The following is a 12,605-nucleotide window of genomic DNA, read 5'->3' on the forward strand; positions in this document are numbered from 1 at the left end:
CTATTTCAATATAAATATTTGGGTCCTTATTATTTTGGATTAACTGTATATATTAATGGGCATTTAATAACTTGTCCCCAAACTTGTAGGCTACGGATTTTACATCCGATTCATCAAAGCTCTGGGAAAAAACGGTTTCGGAGGATGTTTTTGCATATTGAAAATAATCTGCTTTTTAATAAATGGGTAAACTTTGGTTAAATTCAATGACAATTCATTAATTATAACGGTATAGCTGATATAATGTAGGAACTGCACGTAACCCAATTATGCAATAATCATTGTATTATTAACTCCCTTTCTTCAATTAATATAATTTAGCTTTCAGTTGAAATAGTTTATTAAAATAACAGTGTAAGTGACTATTTTGTTTACAAAATAGTTAAACGAATTACTTCTTAGTTAAAATATGAACATTATTAGTATATAAAGCTATATAGTATTTCTAGCATTAAAAAGTCACGTGATATGCAAAATTCGTAGTGGCAGAATGAATGTCACATGACAAAGAGTGGCAAAAAGTTATTTGATCTTCTGTCCGTCCATCCATTCGTCCCCACGGTTTCCGATCAATATCTGAAGAACGCTTAGGCCCCGGGGTTTTTAAGCTTTGTAGGCCAGTTGGTCAAAGGTCAATGTCGTGGTGACCGTAAGTTTACCTTCAGCTGAAAATCGGTTTCCGGTCGATTTATGAAGAACACTATGGCACAAGGACCCCACACTTCGTAGACAGGTTGTTAAAAAACCCGCAGATGAACCATATTGCTTAAGAGTTCAGTGTGTCGAAGGTCAAGGTCGGTGTGACCGTTAGCTGACAATACGCAGTATCCTATCAATAATTAAAAACGCTCAGACCTAGAGACCTCGGTAGACGTCCCTTAAACATGACCAGCACCATAACTATTTTGACGTCAGTTGGTCAAGAGTCAAGGTCGTGGTGACCTTGAGCTGAAAGTCCGAATTCGTTCAATAACTGAAGAATGCTTGTATCTTTATATCTAGGTACCTCAAACTTGGTATGCTGGTGAACTGCATCTGCTTCCTCTTAGTCATCTTTCAAACAGATTCGTGGCGTCTTTGATGCTTTGCATCAAAATTAATCTTGTTACCTTTATTGCAAGGATAGTTTGTAGATATTGGAGGTTAACGTACCGGTGCATGCATCGTCGATTTCATTGAATTCGTTGACAAGTATTCAACAAAATTAGCCTGGAAAATAGGTTCCCATTTATAACAAGTGGCTCTTCTTTCGGACTCTTTCATCTTTGTATCGATTTTAAAATATTTATTCACAGTTGATTGGAGAAAACCTTCAAAATCAAAATTATCTAATAACGTAAGTTAATTATTCACTAACTCTGTCCGCTATGTGTCAAGCACGTGAAACTCCCGAGGGCATCGAGCAAACGACCATTTACAATACATATATTGGTAGCCAAAGAAAGGTCAAGCATGCAAGTTAAAGGAAACGATTTTTGTAAAATTGCTAAAAAAATATTTAAAAAAATACAATCTTACACGTTAAATAAGGCAAACAGTATCAACATGAATTTCATTCTCTCCACGGATACGACCTGTACTACCATTTTATCGGCAAGTTCCTTGCTGCTTTTTAAACTTGTTTTTAGTCTGGGAGCATTCGTACCACATACAATATCGTCATTGGAGAAATGGCGACATTGAAGAGGAAAAAAACATGCATTGAATCAATAATGATAGGTGGCCGTCTTGCACATACCCTTGAGCGAAAAAACATTTCTAAGTATCGCGTGTTCTTTATCCAACAACTAACCGCCGTTATTAAACTACTAACCAGCGTTAGTCTACCTGTATAATCGGCGTTATTCCACCACTAGCCAACGTTACTTGCACCACACACCGGCATTATTCCACCAATAACCAGCATTATTCCATCACTAACCGGCGTTATTCCTCTTATAACTGGTGTTATTCAACTGCTCGACAACGTTATTTACACTACAAACCGGCGTTTTTCTATCACTAACCGGCATTATTCCAACACTAACCGGCATTATTTCACCCCTCACCGGTATTATTCCACCACTCGCCGGCGTTATTCCACCACTAACCGGGGATATTCTACAAGCAGCAAACGTAGCTTACACCAGAAACCGGCAATATTTCACAACTAACCGGCGTTATCCCACCACTAACCGGCTTTATCCCACAACTTACCGGCGTACTTCCATCACAAACTGGTAACCGTTGTTATTCCACCACTAGCCCGTAACCGGCGTTTTTCCACAACTAACCGGCAATATTCCAACACTAACTGGTATTATTTTGCCACTAAAGAGTGTTATTCCACCAATAACCGATATTATTCCACCACTAACCGGCATTATTCCACCACTAACCGGTGTTATTCCACCACTTACCGGCTTAAATCCACAACTTACCGACGTTATTCCATCACTAACCGCTAACCGGTTGGTGGCACTATTCAATCACTAACTGGCTTTAATCCACCACTTACCGGCATTGTTCCACCACCAACCGGCACTATTCCATCCTTTACCGGCGTTATTCCACCACTTACCGGCTTAAATCCACAACCTACCGACGTTATTCCATCACTAATACCTAACCGGCGTTATTCCACCACTAACCGGCGTTATTCACCACCTACCGGCACTATTCAACCACTAACTGGCTTTAATCCACCACTTACCAGCACTATTCAACCACCAACTGGCTTTAAATCCAACACTAACCGGCATTATTTCACCGATAACCGGCGTTATTCCAAATCTAACCGGCGTTATTCTACATCTAACCGGCGTTATTCCACCACTTACCGGCATCATTCCAACACTAACCGGCACTATTCCACCACTTACCAACGTTAATTAAACCACTTTTCTTCACATTTTTATTGAAAGGTTTAATCTTGAGATATATTGATAAACAATGCTATAATTTTTATAGATATCTCATTTATATGGTGGCATATAGCTGCCGTACGATAACCTGTTAACGATCGCGAATTGTTTCGTGTTAACCACTTAATTTTTATTTTTTTATATGCCACCATACATTTAGGTGCTTACTTCGAAACTGTGTTACACTGATGTTACACTTAGATAAAATATAATTCGTCTGACGTTTCACGACGACTTCTGTTTCTTAATCAGTTTTAAACGAAAAAAAAAAAGATAAAAAATATTAAAAATAGCAGGATCAACCGAAAAAGGCATGTACCGAGATGGGGGAAGTTCTGCTATCCGGTTCTTTTGTTCCATGAAGCTCGCAAGGTCACGCTTCCGCCCAATAAACCTCCTCTATCTTGGTATCTGCTTGATGTATTCTCTATGTATGTTTATATTGGCGTACTATTATAAAGAACTTTGATAGGTTATCATATTTTTATTTTTTGAACGCACCCTGGCAAATTTTACATTTTAGCTTGTCATCGTCAACGGCTTCGGTGACGTCGTCGGTGTCCTCGTGCAAAAACTTTCCAAATGCGACGAAGGACGAATGAAACAAAACAACAAAGAAGAAAACAAGAATGTTCTATATTTCGTCACTGACCATTACAACGAGTTTCATTATGATAGTATGATATGAATGACGCAACTTTACGATATAAACTCTGTTATTAACTACATACGAGGGATGATCAATAATTACGTAGACTTGTCCCATATTTTTTCATACTACTTGCAACATATTAAAATTGGTACCATTTGAAAAAGTAAACCTTTTTCTATTTACTGCCTTGATTAGAATAGCATGACCTGGCATAGTGCGAAACAACATGATATAATGCAACCATAGTAACGCGCTACCGGCCCAGGTGACGTTTTGTCGTACGTATGCTGAATTAAAAACTTAATAAAATGAATATCAGTTGCAGAAATTCTTAAAAAATCCGCGATTCTGTTTGACGACGTTTGTGCGACGTCATCTGAAAATATGACGTCAATCGGCCGTTGCATTTTGAAATAAACAACGTCTGCTCTCTGACAGTCAAGCATGCTGTGAATATCAATATGTCGTCACAAGAACAACGGGGAGACAACTGCGTTGGCCGTGCACTGGTTTTCGAGTGGCATCGACGCTTTTCTGATGTCCGACAGTCCCTTGAAGATGATGCACTGCGTGTATGCGCTGCGTTGCAACAGGGATACAAAACAAAACGTTTGCGAGCGTTTTGTAAACGCTCGCCTGACTGAACGAACTGCAGCAGCGCGTTCAGTAAAGATGTTTGCGGCGAACGTTTGCTGTTTGGTTTCCCGCTTAACGTGTATGCGCTGCGTTGCAACAGGGATACAAAACAAAACGCTGACTGAACGCACTGCAGGTCGTGGACGGAAGTCAACAATCGGACGTCAACAAGCTGTGACGTCAATTGAAGAGAAACTGAAAGCGGACTGCAGAATGACTGTACGGGAGCTGTCAGAGTCTGCCAATGTCAGCTATGGAACCGCACACATCATTCTGACCACCGAATTAAACATGCGGAAGGTATTAAGCAGTATTAACTTCTCTTGTATAATGATTTTTAATTTACAGTAGTATAATAATGCCTTGATTTTGGATCGATTGGGGAATATTCAAATTATTGTGATGAACACTAAAATGTTATAAATTGTTCCAAGTTAGGAAACTGCAAACAGTTATTTTTATTAAGTATTATTCAACGGTAATATTCATTTAAAGTAAATACCAATAATATACATTCATATGAAGTTCAATTAATTTTACTTTGCATATTACATATTGTATAACATATTCAATATATCAACAATTGAGGTAAATCCATTTTGCGCAAATAGTTAAATCATAATAGAGATAATCATATTGATCTTGTAGTTGCCAAACACCTGTCATGAATATAAACGCAAAGTAATTATCACACTTCTCACTATAATGTGACAGTATGACTCATAAAACGTTTTTAACATTGTTAACAGGTACTCGGCCGTGATCTCATCCGTGGGCTTAGAAAGAAGAGGGGTAACATCCCGGTTGATCATTTCATCCTACATCAGGATAATGCCCCACCTCATACTGCGGCGACCACTCAGCTTTAGATTAGCGTCCTAGGACTGGAGGTTCTTCCACATCCGCCGTAATCACCTGACCTGGCCCCGTTCGACTTTGCTATTTTCCCGGAGTTGAAGTCCCACCTCAAAGGTCGCCGATTTGAACGTTTACGGGAGCTACAGACGGCTGCAAACGCATTGATAACACCAGTACCCGGCAGAGTAATATCGGGATATCATCTTCAACAAATGGCCAAAGAGACACGAACGCTGTTAACAATGGTCTGGTGCCTACTTTGAGAAGAAGTGAGATCACACCAGACGTATCTCGAGCACCTACAGGATATGCGACGTCGTTGACGTCGTCGAACCAATCACGACGCGGGCCGACGGCGCGATAGTGTACGTCTTCAAGTCGCCATGATAAATCCCTGCCAAATGCCCCCACACCCCAGGGGCTCTAGGTAAGGCCCATTCCCCTCTATATTTTAAGTGAAGACAAAACCACCGCATTCACCCAGCACTGCAGGGCCACCTGATAGGTAAAAACACGGCCCATTTCCCTGGGTTAACAACCCCAGTATTCCCCCGGACCTGGGGTTGGGGGGGGGGGGGTTACAATTGACTGGTGCACTAAGTTGACACAACTTGTCTTCAAATAGTATTTGTTCAAGGCAGATCATGCTTCACTTTACCTCCTAGGCTGTGGAAAACCCACTCATTAGAAGTTTCCTTACACATTGTATTTGTCTTAATCTATAATTATTAGTCTCAATATCTTTGAGTAAATTGTCATTTTTTTATTAAAAACAACAAAACCAAAAGAGTAACTGATAAGATACTCAACTGATTTATTTTTTTGTAAATAAAAGCCTTAAACAAATATTTAGCCAGGCTACTAAGCTTTTAAGTAATGTATACCAGACTTTTTTTCAATAATACTTAATCTATTTTGAATAATTAGCCTTTAGATCACTCTTCACCAAATGACTCTTTTATGTCCAACTCCATAAAATGCAAACAAGAATAATCACAGTTTGGATCAACATGTCTCTTAATTTTATTTTTAATATTAGTCAAGTAATAACAGAGCCATCTGTATGCAATCCAATGTAAAATTAATGATAAATTAGGTTTTGCTCCCATTTTTACTTTTATTTCTGTGCCAAGCCCTTTTAAGTGCATCAAGTCTTTTGGGAGACTTCACACAATATTTCTGGCGTTTAATTCACATATATGGCTTTAAGTTGCCATACAAATTTAAGTCTACAAAAAATACTGTATGTCTCCACTTTAACCATAAATACACAATGAGAGGACTAAAGCATTACCATGTGCCAGAATTATAGATCTTTCTTTGCATTTTATTTGTCTAAATGTATTACCGGTCTCTTTAGCAATATCCTTGTGCCTCTTTGAGTACTTGGCTTGACAGTTTGGTTTTTAATACATTGTTTTGAATGTTTTATTTGTACACAACAATGATGATGATGATGATGATGATGATGATGATGATGACACTATGCTATGCCAAAACCTCAACACATTTTCTTCAAACAGAATAACTTTTATTACATCATTTGAGAAAATAAACTCATACAATCAACGAAATAAACATGCATCTGTAAAATCACAAGTCATGTTATGTGTTCGTTATATTTAACTCAATAAAGAAAATAAATATTTGTTGCAGTAAGCAATGCGCATCACTTCTAATAAACATTCCAACAGACTGAAAAATAAATTAACACAAATGGAAAAACTGTTTGCAAGTCAGCTAGTATCTTATTTTATGCCTTATCAGATTGCTATGCAAGCTGGAAGCTTACAGAATCACTCTTAAGTCTGTTGCCTAAGTAGAAACAAGTATGGACATCCTTTTCCTGAGGTCAAGAGAAAGTATCTTGGAGGTCTTGAACTCACAACCTTGAATTTGAGGCTTATCCTCTAGACAACTTTGACCTTTTCACATTTTAAAGAGCCCAGTTTACAATATGGCATTTGCAAGGATATGCCCTATTAACGGATTTTCTGAAGTTTTAAAAATTGAACTGAACAAAATAGTTCTCCTTTATTTGGTCTGCCGATGCCATCTGTTTCTGTTTTTGTAGTTATCTTCCCTCCATAATATAGGAAAACCACTTTAAGCATAGATAAATCCTTTACCATATAACCCTTTTAAAATATATGTTCGGCTTTATTTAATAATCACGGACCAACAGATGACTTTTATCTTCAACTTTACATCAGTATGTAAGTCATCAAATATTTGAGATGACAAGATGTTCCACTGAACGCTTTGTTTCCATCTTCCACTCATTTTTTCATGGTAGGCGTTGCAGTTGTGTGAGATGATTTCCATGCATTGCAGGTCAATCCTCGTACAATGGCATTTTTGATTGCATTGGGATTCCAGTGCCTGAAATAGAAAACAGAAAATACAACAATAATAGGAATTATATTTTCAGGTCAATTATTTAAAAAACCTGTACAACAAAAGTATTCACAAAACATTAAGTGCAACACCAATTTAAAGCATCTGCTGCATCCTCACAGTTTTACTGTTCTGACACCTTTTTATTTTTGTCTTTAAACGAGCCAATTGGCAATTATTGTGCAAGTGTATGGAAACCAGTGATATTAGACTGCTGACATAATATCAGATCACAGTCTTTCATATACAAGTTTGAAAATTTGGTAAAAATTCCTTCTATATAGTCATATAAGGTCACACATAATAGAACAGATTTCAATTGTTTGGAAAATATTTGTTTGCTATTGCTTTAAGCCGTATAATTAATTATATGTGTAAATTTAATTTAATTACTCCTTTGGGCTTTTGAAGAATGACCAAGAAGAACTGTCAATCTGTGAGAGAGCAGCTTTTAGCTCTGGACTACTGGTAAATTAAAAAATATGAAATGAAATTGTTATCATGTTTAAATTCATCTACAATGTTGATAATTTAATACTGATTAATTGTACAAACATGCAGGTACTTTAGGGCTTAAACCAATAGGATACTTGACTGTTAAATTATTGTCCGAATTTCGAAAATAGCACAACAATTACCTCATCTGCCTTTATTCATTAGAAGAAGCCGGGAATCAGAGTCAGCTGCACCCCTGGTACCATTATACTCTTCTCTGAAAATGACAATAAGATTAAAATTTAAATGTCTGCATTTCATTGGCACAGTAAAAATGTCAGCATTTTTTAATGTTTCTGCATCACCACCACTGGTGGATATCATAGAATTTAGTCTTGAAAGAAATGTGTGCTGGTTTATGCGTTCAAATTCATTTTGTTAAACCAATAGAATGAAGATCTAATTTATTTAGAGAACTATATTAGTGAACAGGGCCGAGGCATTCAATTGTGCCATTACATTAAGTTGTTCGATACCAACACTCACGGACATATAAACCATACATCCTTGGTTGAAAGAATGTAAATTTTAGTTATAAAAAAATAAAGTTAATGATATGAAATGTATGAGATAAATACACTGAGAAAGAAAGTCTAAGCTATTATCGGTCTAAGTAAAGACATATTCAGACTTATTTGTTATTAAAAAAAATCAAATAGAGTATTTGTTTTCTTAATTTTGCCACTGAATTAATGACATTTCCAATTAGTTTCTCATTAGGGCTCTTTTAAAACTATTTTTATATTTTATTAAAATACAATAAGAATAAAAATAACACTTACACACAAATAAGTGGTAAAAGTTCGCTCCTCATTCTGTCTTTGGACTAGCATATCTCTTGGTTGTTTGAACATCTTCTTGGTCGGCCATGATGGACTATTTTCTTACGACCCGTATTATATCCGAGGCCATATCTTGATACTAGCCGAGGAGTTCCGATTGCGATTGTGCATGTGAGTTTGGTTAGTGGTCACCAAGCCGGACAAGTGGGTTTTCTCCGGTATCTCCGGTTTTCCCCACAACAAAAGACCACATTCTCGCGTAAAATCGTGCCAACAAGAGTGATTAATATTATAAGTATCTATCATGTGTTTCCGGTACGGATAGAAAAATCCGACCCGAGTGCACGCGCGTAAGCCGGTAACGAGGCTTGCCGAGTTACCGGCAACGCAGCGTGCCCGAGGGTTGGAATTTGTCGATCCGAACCGGAACCACATGATTGATATTTTTCCTTGCATATCTTAAATTATCAATTTGTGGAAAAAATCACGTAGAAAACGTTTTTTTGTACATTTCACCATAAAGCGCGTGCTACGTTGTTTACTGACGTCATCAAGCGCAGTAATTTTAAATAACTAAAAATCGTGTTTTTTACGATTATTTATTTTCAATTTTAATTAAAAGTCTTGCATAGATATACATTTGATTGCGCTTTATTGAAATAGCATAATATTATTTTCATTAACCATGCAATAAAAAATAAGAAGTGGCGCGTTGTTGCGCGTGACTCATCTTACATGGGGGTGTAAGATGAGTTTTTCCCGCACCGGTCACATCCGGTATGCAAGAAAATGTTGTTATAACTTGTTTAACAATCGTTGTAAAATAAATATGTTTAAACTAAATTTTCTTTAGAACTTAGTATTTTAAGTAATTATATATTATGATTATAATGAATAACAAAAAAAAAACGTTTTAAAAGTATGATTTTCGGCTGTGGAAGATACTAACATGAGAGTTGTCTGTTTCGAACTGATGCCAAGATGACAGAATCTTTCAATGTAATATAATATGCTTTAATAAATATTCAGTGTGCTTGTGTGGTGAATGGGCGATATTTTAACGTGGGTGAGACGTTTTAGTGGTCGCTATATGTGTAGTTATAAGTATGAACTATTTTATATGTCCAACTCCCGGCAGTCGTTGCTTGTCGAAGAATACTTCAAGAGGCTAGTATCGAGTGCGGATCCACACGTGCAGTATTGTCAGTAGTTTTTAAAGTTTTAATATGACATTTATGAAAAAAAAAAAAAAAAACAAATATAAGCCTTCGTAAAATATTACTTTTGGTACGCTAAAGGCGGAAATGAAATCATCCTTTTCGGCACTTTGAACCAAACAGTCATCGACCACTAACTTTTTTATTCGTCATTTATTTGCGTTGAGTGAGTTAGTTCACTAGTAGAAGAAGTGGTACATTGAACGCGTATTAAAAACCGCATTATTGTGTTACATTAATGTGTTTTTATATAATAGTTTACAAATGTTATTTTGTTGGCAATAACAATCTAATTTCCAAATCATAAAAGCCTTATCTTCATTTGCAATGAAATGGGTTGAATATAAAGTTCTCCATACATGTTACAATTATTAAAATAACAACTTTATACAAATTAAAAACAAATTTGCCAGTTGATAAATTATCTTAATGAGATCAATACCCCATACCTCCGTATCATATATGACCAACGGAGTAATGTGCCATTTTTGTAGCGGAGGTTTACTTACTTTGCAATGTCGTCAGTGCACAACGTGTAAGTGCTAGCTGATACAGTTGATAAACATTGCAGCCGGTTTAACATAAGATTTCGGCCGCGTTTAATATTAAACTTAGGGGATACTTTTCAACGGACGACGTATCAATTTTTAACGTTGAGCAGTTAACAACGTTAACATCTCCGACCGTTAATTAATGGCCCTTTTGCGTGAAAAAATCACCCTCGTTGAAAATTGATCGATGGCTGGTATTCAATATCAAACTTATCCAATGCTATGGTCAACATCATTGATTTTATTACAACGCAATCCGATTGGCTACATCCATCTAAAATCGAATTAAGACCAATATTGAATATCACACCAACTGTAGTGTAGACTGTAGTCAGGTAATTTTTCAACGTTGAAAACTGACTGAGGGCAAGATACTTTTTACCATGCGGTACAGATTTCAGTCGATGAACATTTTGTAATAGTTCACAAAAATCAACTGAGCCTATATATTCATCATCATACTCGAAAGTTCCAAATTTTAATGAAAATCAGACTGTGAAACATACCTGAAATAATGTTTGTTTTACAGAATAATTTCATGTAAGAGTATGTAATATTTTGCGTATATTAGCAGTAAAACACAGGTATAAAACGCGGATATGAAAGGGAGAACTCATATAAACATGAAAAATCCTCGCAGTTCTGGGTTTGACCTCATTGAAGCAATATGGCATAACAGTTCTATAAATAATATATTACATGGGAGGGAATTCAGATACACAATACATAATTGATTCAGTGCGGTTTTCTTCCTTATGCCTGCACTGCTTTAGCAGTGAACTTAGTTAAATGGTCGAAATATACCAAGTAGCATTGCATGTTGTATGAGAAAACATCTATCCTTTACAAGTACAAAATTGCTGTAGGAGACAGCAAAAAGGGCTCGCTCTAAAACGATCCCTAGCAATGTACAGATAGTGTTTTGTGAAATGGGCGGTTTCAGTACTGACACATGGAAATTTTAATCAGCCTAGGTTCGTTTTATAACATTTATACAATGCAAACATGGATGAGTTCACAAATCGTATTCAAATAATGCAGGACATCTTTCAAGCTTTATTTTACTTTAAGACAGATTTGAGTAATATACATTGAAACGGCCATGACCGAAGTGCTCCGATTGTTGTAAAACTGTGAACTGCACCCTTGCGTTATGTTTTGACAGAATGAAATGAAGAAAACCCCATCAAACTCATAATTATTCGTTGGATATTTATTTTTTGTGTATGGAACTAATATAAAATAACATTACCTAGTAATATTTCGTGTTCTATGATATTTTATGGACGCAATATGCTTTAACCCAGAATCCCGATCGGAACATCTACCCACTTCTGGTACAAAAAAAATTGTACATGGAGGATTTGCCATATAAAAAATCTTTTAAAAAATCTGTCAACGTACAATTATTTGGACGAAGCTCAGTGGGTACGACGCTTGACTGCAATTTTGGCGACGCGGGTTCGAACCCGGTCTCCGACACAATTTTGTTTTTTACATTTTGGTACCTTTTTTATAATTATGATATCAAAGCGTAACACTTTCTGTTAAATAATTGTCGTGCGATTTGTTACAAAATAAAACACCTTTTCTGGTGCCAATCTGGTGTACAATGCCTTCAAATGAATAGTTTGAAATGGGATAAATGGTTGTTAACATATATACATACTTATATACATGTACAACAAAGCACAACACAGTAAAGCAGTCTTTAGAAGAGTCCAATACAAAAGGCAGGATTGGTTTTGAGAAATAAAGATTAAAGTACATTTGTTTTTAAGATGAAGAATTTTAACAACAACATACAAATAGATGATTTCAAAATTTAAAAAAAAAATGCAAAGCAAATGTTGGTATTTTTTTTAATGTGAATAACATTAACATACAAATGAATGCTTTCAAAGGGTAAAGAAGCAGAACAATTTGTTGAAACAGTTTAATGAAATGAACATTTGTTTCAAATGTGCAAGGTATTTACATTTTATTCTAGCAGTTCGATGATAACGAATGGGAATGATCATGTCAAAATTTTTAAAGCAATAGGAAAGGATTATTGAAAAGTTTTATAAATGGAATAAATTTAGTTGTTTCCACAAATGAATGTTATCATTGTG

At 36.1% G+C, this 12,605-nt stretch overlaps 1 protein-coding gene across 1 annotated transcript; it reads left to right on the top strand.

The window, feature by feature from the left end:
* Nucleotides 1–3,150: 3,150 nt before the first annotated feature.
* LOC128206976 (uncharacterized) lies at nucleotides 3,151–5,591 on the top strand. Its single transcript, XM_052909741.1, has 2 exons — nucleotides 3,151–4,491; nucleotides 4,941–5,591. The coding sequence occupies exons 1-2, from the start codon at nucleotides 4,093–4,095 to the stop codon at nucleotides 5,058–5,060; spliced, it is 519 nt and encodes a 172-aa protein (XP_052765701.1). The 5' UTR covers nucleotides 3,151–4,092; the 3' UTR covers nucleotides 5,061–5,591.
* The last annotated feature ends 7,014 nt before the right edge of the window (nucleotides 5,592–12,605 follow it).

This window comes from Mya arenaria, chromosome 10 (genome assembly GCF_026914265.1).
Source record: "Mya arenaria isolate MELC-2E11 chromosome 10, ASM2691426v1".
Classification (NCBI taxonomy): Eukaryota; Metazoa; Mollusca; class Bivalvia; order Myida; family Myidae; genus Mya; species Mya arenaria.

Excerpts from the sequence above, each read along its gene's own strand:
- LOC128206976 (XM_052909741.1), top strand. The coding sequence starts at position 4,093 with ATGTCCGACAGTCCCTTGAAGATGATGCACTGCGTGTATGCGCTGCGT. Across the intron at positions 4,492-4,940 it reads CCGAATTAAACATGCGGAAG|GTACTCGGCCGTGATCTCAT; the intron begins GTATTAAGCAGT and ends CATTGTTAACAG.